Here is a 14,867-nt window from a genome sequence, read left to right as displayed (position 1 = left end):
CACAGAACTGTGCCTCCTTTAGATCTCCCTCCTAAACTTATCTAGAGGATGCAACATAAAATGTATCAGCAGAGTTTTCCAAAAGCTACTGTAATAAAGAGGAGAACCCTTAAAGGGTAAGGAAAACAGATGGGTCAACTGAAGGGCAACAGAGTTGGTGAAGGGTCTGGAGAATAAGTCTGATGGGGAAGGGCTGAGGGACCTGGGGGGTTCAGTCTGGAGAAGGCTCAGGGGGGACCTGATGGCTGCCTACACCTGCCTGACAGGAGGATGGAGCCAGGAGGGGCTGGGCTCTGCTCCCAAGGAACAAGGGATGGGACAAGAGGAAACGGCCTCAAGCTGCACCAGGGCAGGTTTAGATGGAGCTGAGGAACAATTCCTGCCCCAGAGGGTGCTCGGGCATTGGAACAGGCTGCCCAGGGCAGGGCTGCAGTCACCGTCCCTGCAAGTGTTCACACACCGTGGAGATGAGGCCTCAGTGCCATGGGTTAGAGGTGGCCTTGGCAGTGCTGGGGAATGGTTGGACTGAATGATCTTGAAGGTCTTTTCCAACCTGGCTGACTCAATGATTCTATGAAAGGAAGATCATCTGAGATCTCATGCCACGAAACATTCTCTAACTTTAGGGTCAAAAGTTGAAGACAGGAGTCTGATAAGTTATGTTACTCAGTGGAAACAGTAAGTATTTATTATCCCAAACAGCAACAAATCACTTGCCTACAATCCCACATGGTGCTGCATTCAGTGAAGCCACACTGTAACGCCAGGCTGTGATAACTGAGAGGCTGGCAACAATATCTTTATTCAGCTTGTGGTCACAAGCGTGATGGCTCATCTCACTACAGCCCACAAAGACACATTTTCATAAGGAGGCTAATTAAGATGCAGCTGACACCATCTCCCTCTGCACTACTTACTGCTGGCTTGGTGTTAGTTTAAGGGGAGAGGACAGTGAAGGAAGGAAGGTACCACCTATGCAGCCTAGAAGGCACCTTTTCCGTGCAGGCAGCAGCTCTGCCTTACCTGTTCTTTTAGCTGGAAGGCGGAGCAGCGGGGTAGCGTCCCCCCCAGTCAGTGGATGGCAGGCAGAAATAAAACAAGGATCATTTTGAGGGTGGGAAATGGTGGAAAGGGAGCAACCATGAACTTCAAACTGCAGAGACTGATTTCCCTCCCCACAGACAACTTCAGGTAGGAGAAAGCGCTGCCTGCCCACCTCGAAGGATGCTCCTGGGCAGTGATTTTAATGTAAGCCAAGAAACATTCCTCTACAGCACAGTTCTGTTGTTTTCTCTTTTCCCTGATTTTTGAGTGTGCAGCTGAACAAAGGGAGCAGGGAGCAGCTGACCCAGCCTGATTTTAAGAGGTTTCAAAGGCTGCCACCATTCGCTGTTGCCACCCTCACACACTTTGGGTAAGTTCACAACAAATCGTGTGACTTTAGAATGGGCAGATGTGAAGATCCTTGAAACTGAGTTCAAACCTGATTTGAAAACCTCTGTATTAAATTAACTACTGTCAGCAGGAGGAAATAAAATGCATTTTAGTTTCATTTAGCTTTCTGAGCCAAATACATCCTCAAAGGGAAAACTCATCATGAAGAGGAACAAAAGAACACCCTTCCTCCTCTCCTCCTGGAGAAATAACATACATAAGTGTACAAATAGCTGGATTCAAAAGTGCCTTCCAACACTTGAAAAATTCACAATGAAAAGCTTTGCCAGACAAACTTAAGCAACAGCAATGACTCCAGGAAAGTGCAAGCACCAAGGAGGAACTATAGAGCAAATTCAATGTTCAATGTTTCTGTTTGGAATAGGACTTACCCGCTTAGACATCAGGTCAAAGCAGAGTTTATTCTCACTGGTACCAAAGTTTATTATACCCTAGAAAAAAAAGAAGTAACTTATTGCTTATAGATACAAAAACAGGTGCACAAATCACTTTAGCTATCACTTCACTAAATAATTTGCTACCCTTCAGGGAGCTACAAGAAATCTGGAGAGGGACTTTTTACAAGGGCATGGAGTGCTAGGACATGGGGGAATGGCTTTAACCTGACAGAGGGGAGACTGAGATGAGCTCTTAGGCAGAAGCTCTTCCCTGTGAGGGTGCTGAGGTGCTGGCACAGGGTGCCCAGAGAAGCTGTGGCTGCCCCATCCCTGGCAGTGTTCCAGGCCAGGTTGGACACGGGCTTGGAGCAAGCTGCTCTAGTGGAAGGTGGGGTTGGCAGGGGTTGGAAGTGGATGAGCTTTAAGATCCCTTCCAACCTTAACAATTCCATGATTCTTTATCTAAAAGCATTTGTTTATCAGTCATTACCATTCCACTCCACTCAGTTGCTCAGAAACCACCCGAACAGTAGTCATGAAAGTGGTTCAAACACAGGTTTTCCCCTCCGGAGAGATGTCCCTAAAGCTCCAGGTTTAGGATGTGACCTTGCTTATTTAGCACTACATCAGATCTTGAAGAGTTCAAACCTAGTAGCACATTTTCATTATTAGAATAAGTTGGGTAAATAAATCTTTAAAGAAAGGAAAATTGAAGCAACTGTACATTTATGATGTTACTGAAGTACAAATCCAGTTTTAGTTATCGGTTTAAAAAGCTGTCTCCTACATGGACAACAGGTGGTGGAAGAGCAAGTTTGTGCCTCCCCCTTGTATCAGAAACCTCACTGTGTTTTCCTATCTTAAAGACCTAGTTTGCACCTCCCAACACAGCGTGACTACATCAGGGATAATAATAGAACATTTTAAAAGTTTCAGGCAATTCAGTACCTGAACATAGGATCTATTTAAAAGTAATGCACAGATAGATCACTATTTACATTTCCTATCCTTGCAGGTAATACTTTGCCTTTGTGCCACAAGGGGGTGTCCGATGAGCTACTTACAGCTGAGCAGCGAGTGTGGTAAGGCAGATAAAGCACCGTTAGTTAAAAGTAATGTAAAGAGGTCTACTTAGTTGTATCTCCGGCACCCATCACCTGCAATAATCTGATATAATCAGAGATGGTCAAGGAGAAACAGCTCTGTTTGCTCCTGCAGATTTCTACCATCTGTCAAGGTCTACTGTTGCTATTATTTCCCCTATAGGGAAACCAGGAGCTTGCAAACCTGAGCTGAACATGGTGTTCATCTTTGATACCCAGGTCATCGCAAACACTACGTTTTCTCTTCCCCAACCAAACAGCTTGACCTGCCATGTATTACTGAGACCACAAAAACTCCACTGTTTTTAGCATATCTGTTAGCAAACGTCTAGGAAATCTTTAATCCTAGCAAGGATACTCTGAGGTGCTCACTCACATTGGGGTTCTTGTCTTCATCATACTTGTCAGCATGATAAGCTTTGTACCCTTCCTCCGTGGAGCCACGGAAGATGCTGGCAATGTTGCCACGAGCAGAGAGGTAGGGGCTTCTCCGGAAGTCGCTGGGGCTGCAGAAGCCGTGCATGTCAACCCTCCTCTCGGACAGCGGCCGAGCCCTCGTCTCCTGCAGGTCTCCTCCTCCTCCTCCTCCTCCCATTCCCGTGATTTCAGACAGTGCGTGGCTGAAGTCCAAGCCCCGAGGCATCGCAACCGAGGAGGAGGAGCCGCCATGGCTCTGCTTGAGGATGCTGAGCATCTGCGCGAAGACGTTGAACATGCGAAACTCATGCTCGCGCTCCAGTTCAAACCGGCGCTGCTCCAGCTGCATGCGGCGCTCCTCCACGTCCAAATCCCGCTGGAAGCGGCGTTCTTCCATCTGCAGAAAGCGCTCTTCCATGGCCCGCTGCGATGTCAGGGTTTTCAGCAAGAGGTCATCGAGCGGGTCCTTCACACGCTGCCCTTTCCGCCTTTTCCTCAGCCGATGCAAGGCGGAGAAGCCGGGCCGGGGAGCCACGTTCTGGATGCGGGTTGAGTTGGCCATGTTGGGCTCACTGAAACCTGTGGATATGGAAAAGAAAGGAAGAGAAATCAAATGTGCAGCAAGTACAGCGGCGTGGACATGCTTTGCTGCCTTCCTTAGGAAATATACTTCAATCCACTGTAGGGTTTTATAGGAAAACCAAAGTAAAAGCTGTCAGGTACATATTGAAGTTTGAGATTTTCTTTGAAGTTTTGAACTTTATATATTGGGCCCCCATTATGCTGCCAGCCCCAGTCACATTCAGCCTCCAAACGAACCTGAATGATTGTCATTCTATGGACTAACAACACAACCACTGTGGCAAAGAGAACGCAGTGTAGTGGTTTAAACCCAGCCAGTTTAAACCATTTCTTTCTGATCTCAGATATAAACCTCAGAGGGGTTACCATAGAATAGTTTGGCTTGGAAAGGACCTTAAGATCTAGTTCCAACCCCCTGCCATGGGCAGGGACGCCTCACACTAAACCATGTCACCCAAGGCTCTGTCCAACCTGGCCTTGAACGCTGCCAGGGACAGAGCACTCATTCTTTGGGTAACCTGTGCCAGTCTCCCCCAAGCCATGCTCTTCCATCTGCCTGTCCTAGACTGGTTTGAAATCCCCAGGATTTCCAGGGCCGCACCCTTCCTGGCAGCCAAGCAATGGCCAAATGCACTATCAGTGGAGAAGTCTCATCTCTAGTAACAGGCAATGCTGTTTCTGCCAGTGACTTCCAAAACCATCTTTCCATGTCCTACCAAATAGCTTAGAAAGCCAGGCAATGAGCATTCCCAAGTATTCTTCATCACTGAGCGTCCTAAAAGATTAGACCCAGAAAACAGTTTAAAAGGACACAAGGAAAGTTCCACCTGCAGGTTTATAGCGTAGCCATGGCAGAAGAGAGTCTCCTGATACAATTCAGCATGAGGACCGCAGACAGCCCTGGTGATGCTCCAGTGATAGCAAAGAGCATACAATTTCTTGTTTGTTTCAATAAGGCTAAGCACTGTCAGAATTATATGCAGGAATCTACCACAGACGCCTAGCCCAGCTTGTGGCAGACATTCCAGCCCTTGGGATGATACACCCAACGTTTAGCCCAGCTCATTTAAGGTTTCATTTACCTGCAGTTGGATACACTTTGGGAATGGCCAGAAGACTATGAATGCAGCTTCCAGCCTTCTACTTTATAGCTTTTGGGGATGTGGAAAACCAAGGTCCGAACATCAGCGTGAAAACCAGGTGTCTATCTCTGCACCAGAAAATAGGATCTCTCTTTCTGGGGAAACCAGGCAGAAACCTGATGCTGGAATGCAAAAGGCTCTCCCTACCTGAAGGTGAGACACTGGTTTCAATGGGAATCTCCACCCTGGAGATGGGAGAGTTGTTCTGGGCCCTCTCCAAGAAGGCTCTCTCCATCTCATGTTCTTCAGGGGAGCCCTGCTGGTAAGACATGGCTGCTGGGGGCTCTGGGGTCAAGCAGTGCTCATCAGAGTTCACCTCCTCACATTTGATCTCCATCAGTTCAGGGTGTTGGGAGTGTTCAAAGGGCAGGGCCGGGGAGGTGAACTGGTGGTGGTGGTAGCTCTCCACCATGCTGCCCTGCAGCACCTGCTGAGCCATCATGCTGCCGCTCAGCGAGCTGTAAGCCAGGGCAGGCCGGCTGGTCAGCACCCGGTCCATCACCTCGTAGAACTTCCACGTCCTGCCGCTCCGCGGGGCCTTGCTGTTATCCTTGATCCGACGATATTCCAGCTTCATCTTCTTGATCTTCTCCCGGCACTGGTCGCCCGTCCGGTGGATGCCCTTCTCCCGCAGCACCTCTGCGATGCGGTTGAAGACGTGCTGGTTCCGCAAGCAGCTCTCCAGCTCCATCTGCACCGACTCGTCGGCCCACAGCTGCAGCAGCTCCACCACCTCGGGGTCCGACCAGTTACTGCCGCGCTCGTACTTCTTACCGCGAAAATCCATCGCCCCCTTGCCCCGCCTGCGGGGCTGCCACACGGCACCGGGGGTACCGGCGGCACGGGGGCCGGGGAAGGGGACGCGGCGGCGGCGGCCCCGACGGGGCGGGCTGCGCCGGGGATCCCGCCCGGACCGCGCACCTGCCCCGGCCCCCTCGGGGGGCCCGGGCCCCCCGCTGGGATGGGACTCTCGCACCTTGGCCCTCGAGGGCGCCCGGGACCCTGCCTCCCCTCAGCCCCTACCGGGCTGCGCGGCGGCCGGCACGGCTCGGCTCGGCTCGGCACGGCTCAGCCCATCCGCCGGAGCCGGGCGGAGCGAGCTAGCGCGGAGCCGGGCCGGGCTGTTCACATCCGGGGTGACGCACATGCGTGCAGCCCTATTCCGGGATAACGCTGGTCCGTGCCCGGCGCTCGCAGGGCTCCCCTGGGCCGGGCCGTGCTCCGCGCAGCGCCGACGGCTCCCTCCTCCGGCCCGCCCCGCTCCGCTCCGCCCTCGTTCCGGCGCCAGGCAGCGCTGTACCGCGCTATCGCGCTCCGTGCCGGGCTGTGCCGGGCTGCAGCATCGCCGCCGGGACCCTAGCCCGCCCGGCGCCGTGCCCGTGCCTTGGCTGGAGCCGTGGGGTGCGCAGCAGCAGCAGCAGCGGGTGTTTGCGGTGCCCCCCTCCGGGGTCGGTAGGGCAGGGCTTAGGGACAAGTCGCTGCCTGCCCACCCTGGGGTTGTGCATCCAGTGGGGATGTCTTGGAGCTTAGAAGCAGCAGGGCTGGAGGGAGCAGGTGTTGTATCGGTTCGTCCCTCTGTTTATCACCCCACACCGGTTTGTTGTGTGCGTTAAATCCTTCCAGGTGTCCCCCGTCCTCTGCTACATCCCTGAATAGGATCACAGAATCCCAGACTGGTTTGGGTTGAAGGGACCTTAAAGCTCACCCAGTTCCAACCCCTGCCACGGGCAGGGACACCTTCCACTAGAGCAGCTTGCTCCAAGCCCCTGTGTCCAACCTGGCCTTGAACACTGCCAGGGATGGGGCAGCCACAGCTTCTCTGGGCACCCTGTGCCAGCGCCTCAGCACCCTCACAGGAAAGAATATCTTCCTAATGTACAAGCTGAATCTCCCCTCTTTCAGTTCAAGTATCTCCCCGAATTTCACAACCTCTCTGGGTGTGTGTTGCACATCATCAGAATTTGGGGGGGGGGGGGGGGGGGTGTTGGCTTAATACCCAAGAAAACATCCTGTGCTTTGTCCTCTGTCCCATTGAACCCTTTACTGCTGCCTTCCTAAAGCGCCTACATTAGCAGGGATCAAGTGCATCTGCATAACCTCACCTAGATGAAGCTCAAAGCCCCGTCCGACCTGACCTTGAACACTTCCAGGGATGGCACATCCACCGCATCTCTGGGCAGCCTATGCCAGTATTTTACTATCCTCATTGCAAACAAAACTGGAGGGACTGTAGAGAATGAATACAGGAGTTCCTGCTTTCCCTCTGCATCACCAGGTCAAACTCCCTACAGGGATCCGTGATGGCAGAACTCAGGTCTTCACAGAGCTGTTCTGCTGCACCAGCCATGAAGATGGCTTCAGGCCACTCTGGTTGCCCATTGGTATGGAAATCTCAGTCCAGCCCTGAGCCTGGCAGAATAAGGCCTGAGCCCTAAGGCAGAATATGAGCATAAAACCAGTCACTTATGAGAAAAACCTGAACAGAACACAGTGTGTCCACATCCTGTATGGGTAAGCATACAGGCTGTGTAGCACATACTGGGTCCATGATTTTCCTTTGAGATCAAAAGATCTGCTCCATTGCAGCACTGTAGTGTTCATACCCAGCTCTTGTTAACTTCCTCCTGGATTTTAATAGCTCATTCCCAGCCTGTATGATTCCATTTCTGTGGAATGGAAATAACAATATTGATCTCATTAGATTTTGGGACATACTTTGAATACTGTCTCTATGGGGAAAAAAAAAAAAAGACAAAGCTTAGCTTTAAGAAATGATACCACCTTTCCTTATATATATCTTATACATTTCTTTTCCATATAACTTATGATTAGATATTAGTTTGGATTCTTTCTAGTGGTCTCCTTAACTAGAGCTTGTATTTCCACACCCCCATAAGGAAGATGTGCTTTTCCTTTCCTAGGGCTTTTCATGGCAAAGGCACTCTATGTTCTAGATAATGTAAGGACATTGATGTTGGCTGTGTACTTGGAGTCCACAAAGACCAGGGCAACAATGAATAAAGCCACTGGTGATAGAGGTTTAATAGTAAATATAAATAGATTAAAGGCAGCACGAAATAGCCTCTTTAAAAGCCTTTCAGAGAGCCTGGCTGCAGCCTGGAATACCTGAAGGCCATAACTTAGCAAGGCAGCAGCAGAGCGTTCTCAGAAGTAACTTGACATATGACCTGGCTTCAGAAAGAGCCACTGTTTCACAAGACAGGCATTAAAAGGGATGGAACCTAGATTCATGACATAATATAATAATAATAAACCTTGAGGTATTGTTTATGGTTCGGTTGTTTCCACCTTTTTGTGCCACCTGAAGTGGAAACTTGGTGTTTTAAATAGAGTTAAGAGCTTCCCTTGCAATCATGTGTCAGGCACACACAGCATTGAGAACAATCATATCAGTGCTGTTCTATCGCAGAGGTAATTGAGCTGCCAGTTCTTTGAGTTGCTTTTCCAATTCAGATGGAAGAGCACTAACAGGAGCTGTGTTCCCCGAGTGATGGTGTTGAAGTGTGCACAGTGCAAGCCACTGACAACTGCAAAACCAAAAAGGAAGACTTATTTTCTGAGCTGGGTTGGACATCGCACCTATTTCCGTGACAAAAGTGGAGGTGCCACATAATTTGATGTGTCCATTCAAGGACGTGATCCTGCCCCTCTACTCTGTTCTCATGAGACCGCACTTGGAGTATTGTGTGCAGTTCTGGTGTCCTCAACATAAAAAGGACATGGAACTGTTGGACCAAGTCCAGAGGAGGCCACGAGGATGCTCAGGGGACTGGAGCACCTCCTGTATGAAGACAGGCTGAGGAAGTTGGGGCTGTTTAGCCTGGAGAAGAGAAGGCTGCGTGGAGACCTCATAGCAGCCTTCCAGTATCTGAAGGGGGCCTATAGGGATGCTGGGGAGGGACTCTTCATTAGGGACTGTAGTGATAGGACAAGGGGTAACGGGTTCAAACTTAAATGGGGGAAGTTTAGATTTAGTTCTTTACTGTGAGGGTGGTGAGGCACTGGAATGGGTTGCCCAGGGAAGTTGTGAATGCTCCATCCCTGGTGGTGTTCAAGGCCAGGTTGCACAGAGCCTTGGGTGACATGGTTTAGTGTGAGGTGTCCCTGCCCATATCAGGAGGGTTGGAACTGGATGATCTTAAGGTCCTTTCCAACCCTAACTATTCTATGATTCAATGATCTAAGGCTCTTTTAAGACTCCTTTGACAAAAGCCTCTCTCTACCTTTAATTCTCATGCCAGAAGCTCAGGAATGCAAACAGAATGTTATCACAGAGCAACTTCCTTATCCTCAGAGAATTTCATGCCTCAGTGTCCTGGGTTCAGCAGTAGCATTCATTTTTCTCCTTCTTGGTAGCTGGTGCAGTGCAGTGTTTTGACTTTCAGCTCGGGAACAGAGCTGATAACAATGATGTTTTGGTTTGGCCAAGGACTTTGTGAGCCTCATGCTCTGCCAGGGAGGAGGGGAAGCCGGGAGGAAGCAGAGACAGGACACCTGACCCAAACTGACCAAAGAGGTATTCCATACCACAGCACGTCATGCCCAGGAGGTAACTGGGAGTTAGCCGGAAGGGCTGGGAGACTGCAGGGTTGGAGGAGGTATGGGTCGGTGCTTGGTCGGGCCTGGGGGGGGGACAAGTTATCAGTTGGCTGGTGGTGAGGTGTTGTATTCTCTTCCCTTGTTATTTCCTTTATCATTATTATCATTGGTGGTAGCAGTAGTGATTTGTGTTATACCTTAGTTACTAAACTGTTCTTATCTCAACCCGTGGGAGTTGCATTCTTTTCGATTCTCCTCTCCATCCCACTGGGAGTAGGGGGGGGGAAAGAAGGGGGGAAGTGAGTGAATGAGTTACCTGACTGGGTTTAAACCACGACACTCAGTTTCACCGCAGTGGGTGGCAGCCAAGTGCAGCAGTTACAGGACAAACTTCAGACCACAACTCCTTTTCTAAGAAGCCAGGACCCATAATCCTCAAAATACCCTTAAAAAGTGGTGTGAAGCTTCACTCTTTTGTTCGGTTTATTATAGGTCTCCAAGTCCTATAAATGAATGGGTTGCCCAAGGAAGTTGTGAATGCCCCATCCCTGGCAGTGTTCAAGGCCAGGTTGGACAGAGCCTTGGGTGACATGGTTTAGTGTAAGGCATCCCTGCCCATGGCAGGGGGCTGGAACTGGATGATCTTAAGGTCCTTTCCAGTCCCAATCATTCTAGTCTAGCCTAGTCTATAGTCTTTGGTGCAGCTAGTCAGCAATCAGCTAACCTTGGACAACAGTCTTTGCCCTACACATTGCAGGCCATCAGAGCAGGAGACTGTGCTCTCCTGCCATGCCCTAAGCATTGATGCTCACATTTCCATTAAACCTGGAGTCTAGCTCCGTGGCCACAGAAGGCACTGAAATGAAAGCCCTGAAAGCCAAATTTCTCTTTACTTACAGCACGTCTCCAACCTGAGTGGAAAGGGCCCATGGAATAACAGGCCTTCAGCTGGGAAACGTGACAACCATCACAGTGGTTTTGGTAGGGAAAACTCATAAACGCAGAAGGTGATTTGCCATCAGTTAAATGTCAGGTGGTAACAATACATTCTTCTGTTGTAACTGCAGCAGCTTTTTATATCATTATTATTATTATAGCCTTAATATGAGAGAGGCTTTCATGCTGCAAAGGCAGTGGCTAATAATGAGCAGCATTTTAGGTTAGCATCTCCACAACCATTCTTTCTACCCCTCTCCCAAAGAAAGCGATTCACATCCCCTTCCCTGCAGAGAGGGCATTTATCAGTTCCCACTGTTGAAATACCCTGAGCTGAAGCTTTGCCAAGCCAAACCTATCTGGTCTTTCAGCCCATACCCATTGCGACTCTGCAGGAGGAGATACGGTGGGATGGAGGGGTTTGGGTAGGCACTCGTCTGCTGATGCGGTGATGGGATGAAGGTCCCTGCAGAGGGTGCTCCAGCCCTTCCTCCAGCTGGGTCTGTATCCTACTTAAGGATTTCATGGAAACCCAGGGTGGGAAGGAGCACATGTGAGCAGGCTGGGAATGCATCAGTGAGAGATTTAACTGCAGGGTCAGTTGCCCATAGGCTGTTTTCCAGCTCAGTACATGGCTCTCCACAGTTCAGGGTAAAAGGAAGTTTCTGCTGCAGTCGAGTAAAGCACAGCTCTTTTCAACAGCTTCGGCCATGGCAAAGGATGCTGGTTTGATTCTTACAGTGCTGTGGGTCAGAGGAAGGTTACGTCCCCGGGATGTGCAGTGGTACAGGGAAAACTCTAGGAACAAACTCGCCAACAGAGTTCCACGCTGACAAGCAGGTATCCTTTATTGCGGCGCCGGGAGACACGAGGGATAGCTCCTCCTAATGTGTGTTCCCGTATTGCTATACAGGCCATCCTTACATGGCCTCTGGGCAGACATACATATTCATGAGGCTATATTTGAATTACATCGTTTTCCAGTAAGTTTCCCTCATGGGTTCCAAAATACGGTGGTGGTCGTTTACTTCGCCCAACAATCTTCATCACTTCTGGTAGCCTTTGAAGCACCAGCTCAATTAACCTTACAGACACAGCAATCATCCTCTCCTTCTACTTACCAGTTAGTTTAACTGCTCCCATCACGGATATCTGCTAGCCTCACCTCCAGGTCCTGTTTTTCTATCCCGCTTTTCTTACACTTTTTGTACTAAGGTCCTAAGGATCTAAAACTGTGTCAACTGCCTTCAAGCACCGCAGTTATTTTCCATTACGAAGCCATCAAACTTAACCTTACTTAGAACTGATTACATTGTACTTTTGTGGCTCCTTGTCTCAGTCGTGCCTGCTGGCAGCACTTTACTTAAAGGCCAGCAGCACTGTGATCCCTGGAGACATTAAAGCCAGGCTGGATGTGGTTCTGAGCAACCCAATCTAGTGGAAGGTGGCCCTGCTCGTTGCAGGGGGATTGGAACTGGATGAGCTTCGAGGGCCCTTCCAACCCAAACCATTCTGTGATTCAATGAAGTCACGACCATCTGATGCCTGTTTCCATACTCACTTGAAGGTCTAGTTCCTACAGATGACACTGGTAAAACTCCTTTGCTGTTAATTGCAGCTTAGAAATGAAAGTTCAAACAGGCTTTTATGACAAAACCATTCTTAAATCTCCCTTCTTTAGTAGGTAGTATAAATAAATGGGAGATTTCTGCCACGTTATTTAACACACCACAACAAATTCAAACTCTTCATTCTGTTGGTTTTGCTGGATAGGAACTGATGCCCTGGCCATAGGAAGAGCTCCCCCAGGCACTCACTGCTCTGCTCATTGCCCCATTGCCAAGAGGCACTGAGCAGTGGAAGCCATCAAACAACGTTTACTTTTACATTACTTACAAACTGACTATTGTAGAGAAGTGATGGAAAACACCTTTAAGCTTCACAAAGAGGTTTTGATGTGTAAATCTTATCAGTAATGCTGATTATCCACTCAATCTCCTGCAAAAACCCTCTGAACACCACAAAATGAGGACTGAAATAAAGCACCTAAACCAAAACTAAGGCAGGATCCTGTATGTACCAGGATCTTCCTTCCTAACTCGGTACTAACTCTTCCACCTCTCTCTCTGGAGATGGGTTTATATCTCACTGGCTTTCAGAGTAAGACCCAACAACCATTACAGATGCCTTCTCTCAGGCTTCTCATTGCACTGGCAGGCACAGCAGGGGTATAGTCTCTCTTGGTAAACGAAGACATCATTTTAATAAGCAGCTTCAGCACTTGGACGTGAGAGAAGTAAAAGTTTCTGAGGGACTCATGTTCCCAACACGTTCCCAAAGGATTATTTATGGTACTTTACAGTAAAGCCCACAGAGGGCAGTAGGACAGTCTTAAAAACCTTTTGTAAAGCAGAGTTGGACAAGGAAAACTGCAGAATTAAAGGAGATTCGTTATTAAGCATCTGGATTTTCTGGGGCAGATTACTCCTTTTTTTCCCCCAAAGTGTCAATTTTTTAACTGATCAAACAGCATGCCAACCATGAGCAACCACTGCAAACCGTATCCTGGCTGCATCAACAGGAGCACAACCAGCAGGTTGAAGGAGCTGATCCTGCCCCTCTACTCTGCTCTCGTGAGACCTCACCTGGAGCATTGTGTGCAGTTCTGGTGTCCTCAACATAAAAAGGACATGGAACTGTTGGAACAAGTCCAGAGGAGGCCACGAGGATGATCAGGGACTGGAGCACCTCCTGTATGAAGACAGGCTGAGGAAGTTGGGGCTGTTCATCCTGGAGAAGAGAAGGCTGCGTGGAGACCTCATAGCAGCCTTCCAGTATCTGAAGGGGGCCTATAGGGATGCTGGGGAGGGACTCTTCATTAGGGACTGTAGTGATAGGAGAAGGGGTAATGGGTTCAAACTTAAATGGGGGAAGTTTAGATTTAGTTCTTTACTGTGAGGGTGGTGAGGCACTGGAATGGGTTGCCCAGGGAAGTTGTGAATGCTCCATCCCTGGCAGTGTTCAAGTCCAGGTTGGACAGAGCCTTGGGTGCCATGGTTTAGTGTGAGGTGTCCCTGCCCATGGCAGGGGGGTTGGAACTGGATGATCTTAAGGTCCTTTCCAACCCAGACCATTCTATGTTTCATTCTCTGTGAAACTCTGGGCAGATCCACAGGACCTGTCCCATTGCGGGCAGAAGGAGCTATGGGAAGTGTTGTGTTTTCCACCCTCACAGTCAATGCAACATCCACACAAAACCTGAAAAACTGTGGTTTTCCCAACTTTCTGTGCAAATTGCTTTGGTAAGAGCCAAAAGACTCATCCCATGTAACTGGTTAATGGTATTCCCTGGAGCAGGAAGCAGTGATTAGGTTGGGGGTGTTTTAAGCGCTGGCTATCCCTGTGACTAATAACAAACAGAAAGTGAATAGTGTCTAAATTCATACATTAGAGGGGTTCAAGAAAGGAAATGGGTCTATATTCCTATGACCAAGCCTACTTCTGCAATTGCAGGCCTGGACAGGGCTAAAATGAAGAGAGATTAGTTCTGTTGTTCAAAGCTATCTATATTCCAGTAGGTTCAGCTGCCATAGTACAATGTCTGTGAAGTTGTGACTCAGTGTCTGTGCTGCAGATGAAACGGTGCCCAATTCAGATTGAGCTTCTGCTAAGCTGATGAGCACACCACAGTTAACCAGAGAGTGACAGGGTCTGGGTTTTCTTCTTCAGGGTTAAGTAACAGTGGCTGATGCCATGGGCAGTAAATCAAGCCCCATGTGTCTATTAGGGTAAATAAATCTAACTCTCCCTATAACACTGGCACTTGTCATTCAATGTCCAAAGCTCTTGCAGTGCTTCAGGACCTGTGCAGCGTCTCTACTAAGGCGAGCAAAGGCACTCATCACTTGCACATTCACGTGTACATTGAATTTCCTTGCAGGGCTGGTTCTAAGCGCAGAGAGTTTGCATTGCTCTAGAGAAAGAAACCCTGAGAGGCTTCACCATGAAGGACACACAGCTTGGCAAGCCAACGAAGCGACCTCTGCTTGCAGCTTCTTGATGGGCACTGATAGTGGAAGAGGATTGCAGGGGAAAATCACATTGGAGAGAATGGAGAGTGGCTCTTAGTGGAGAATGAGCACTTCAATCTGTGTCCCTCTTGACACGTTGTTTGCATTAGCCAGTCATGCATTTCTGCTTGGTTCCTTTCTGTTGTGGCCATTGCTGGCTCGGGTCTGCACTGTGAGTTCTTTACAAAGAGACCCGCAACGGCTTCTTCCCTCTCCGCTGCCAGC

General features: G+C 49.2%; 1 protein-coding gene across 3 annotated transcripts in view; it reads right to left on the bottom strand.

The window, feature by feature from the left end:
- Nucleotides 1-14,867, bottom strand: part of ACCS (1-aminocyclopropane-1-carboxylate synthase homolog (inactive)) — a 32,173-nt gene that overhangs the window by 10,283 nt on the left and 7,023 nt on the right. For 2 of the 3 annotated variants that reach the window (XM_061462161.1, XM_061462160.1), the window contains exons 2-3: nucleotides 3,312-3,931; nucleotides 1,827-1,886 (exon numbers count right to left, since the gene is read on the bottom strand). In XM_061462161.1, the coding sequence (XP_061318145.1) occupies nucleotides 1,827-1,886; nucleotides 3,312-3,914 (663 nt within the window). In that variant the 5' untranslated portion in view covers nucleotides 3,915-3,931. Of the gene's footprint in view, nucleotides 1-1,826; nucleotides 1,887-3,311; nucleotides 3,932-5,223; nucleotides 5,982-14,867 lie in introns of those variants that run through there. The other variant, XM_061462159.1, reaches the window with a different exon arrangement.

Source organism: Pezoporus flaviventris, unplaced genomic scaffold (assembly GCF_033815535.1).
Source record: "Pezoporus flaviventris isolate CSIRO_AGI_PZ_B2104156 unplaced genomic scaffold, CSIRO_AGI_Pfla_v1 ptg000035l, whole genome shotgun sequence".
NCBI lineage: Eukaryota > Metazoa > Chordata > Aves > Psittaciformes > Psittacidae > Pezoporus > Pezoporus flaviventris.
Note: the sequence above shows the minus strand (reverse complement) of the source record. Positions and strands in the feature narration are given on the sequence as shown.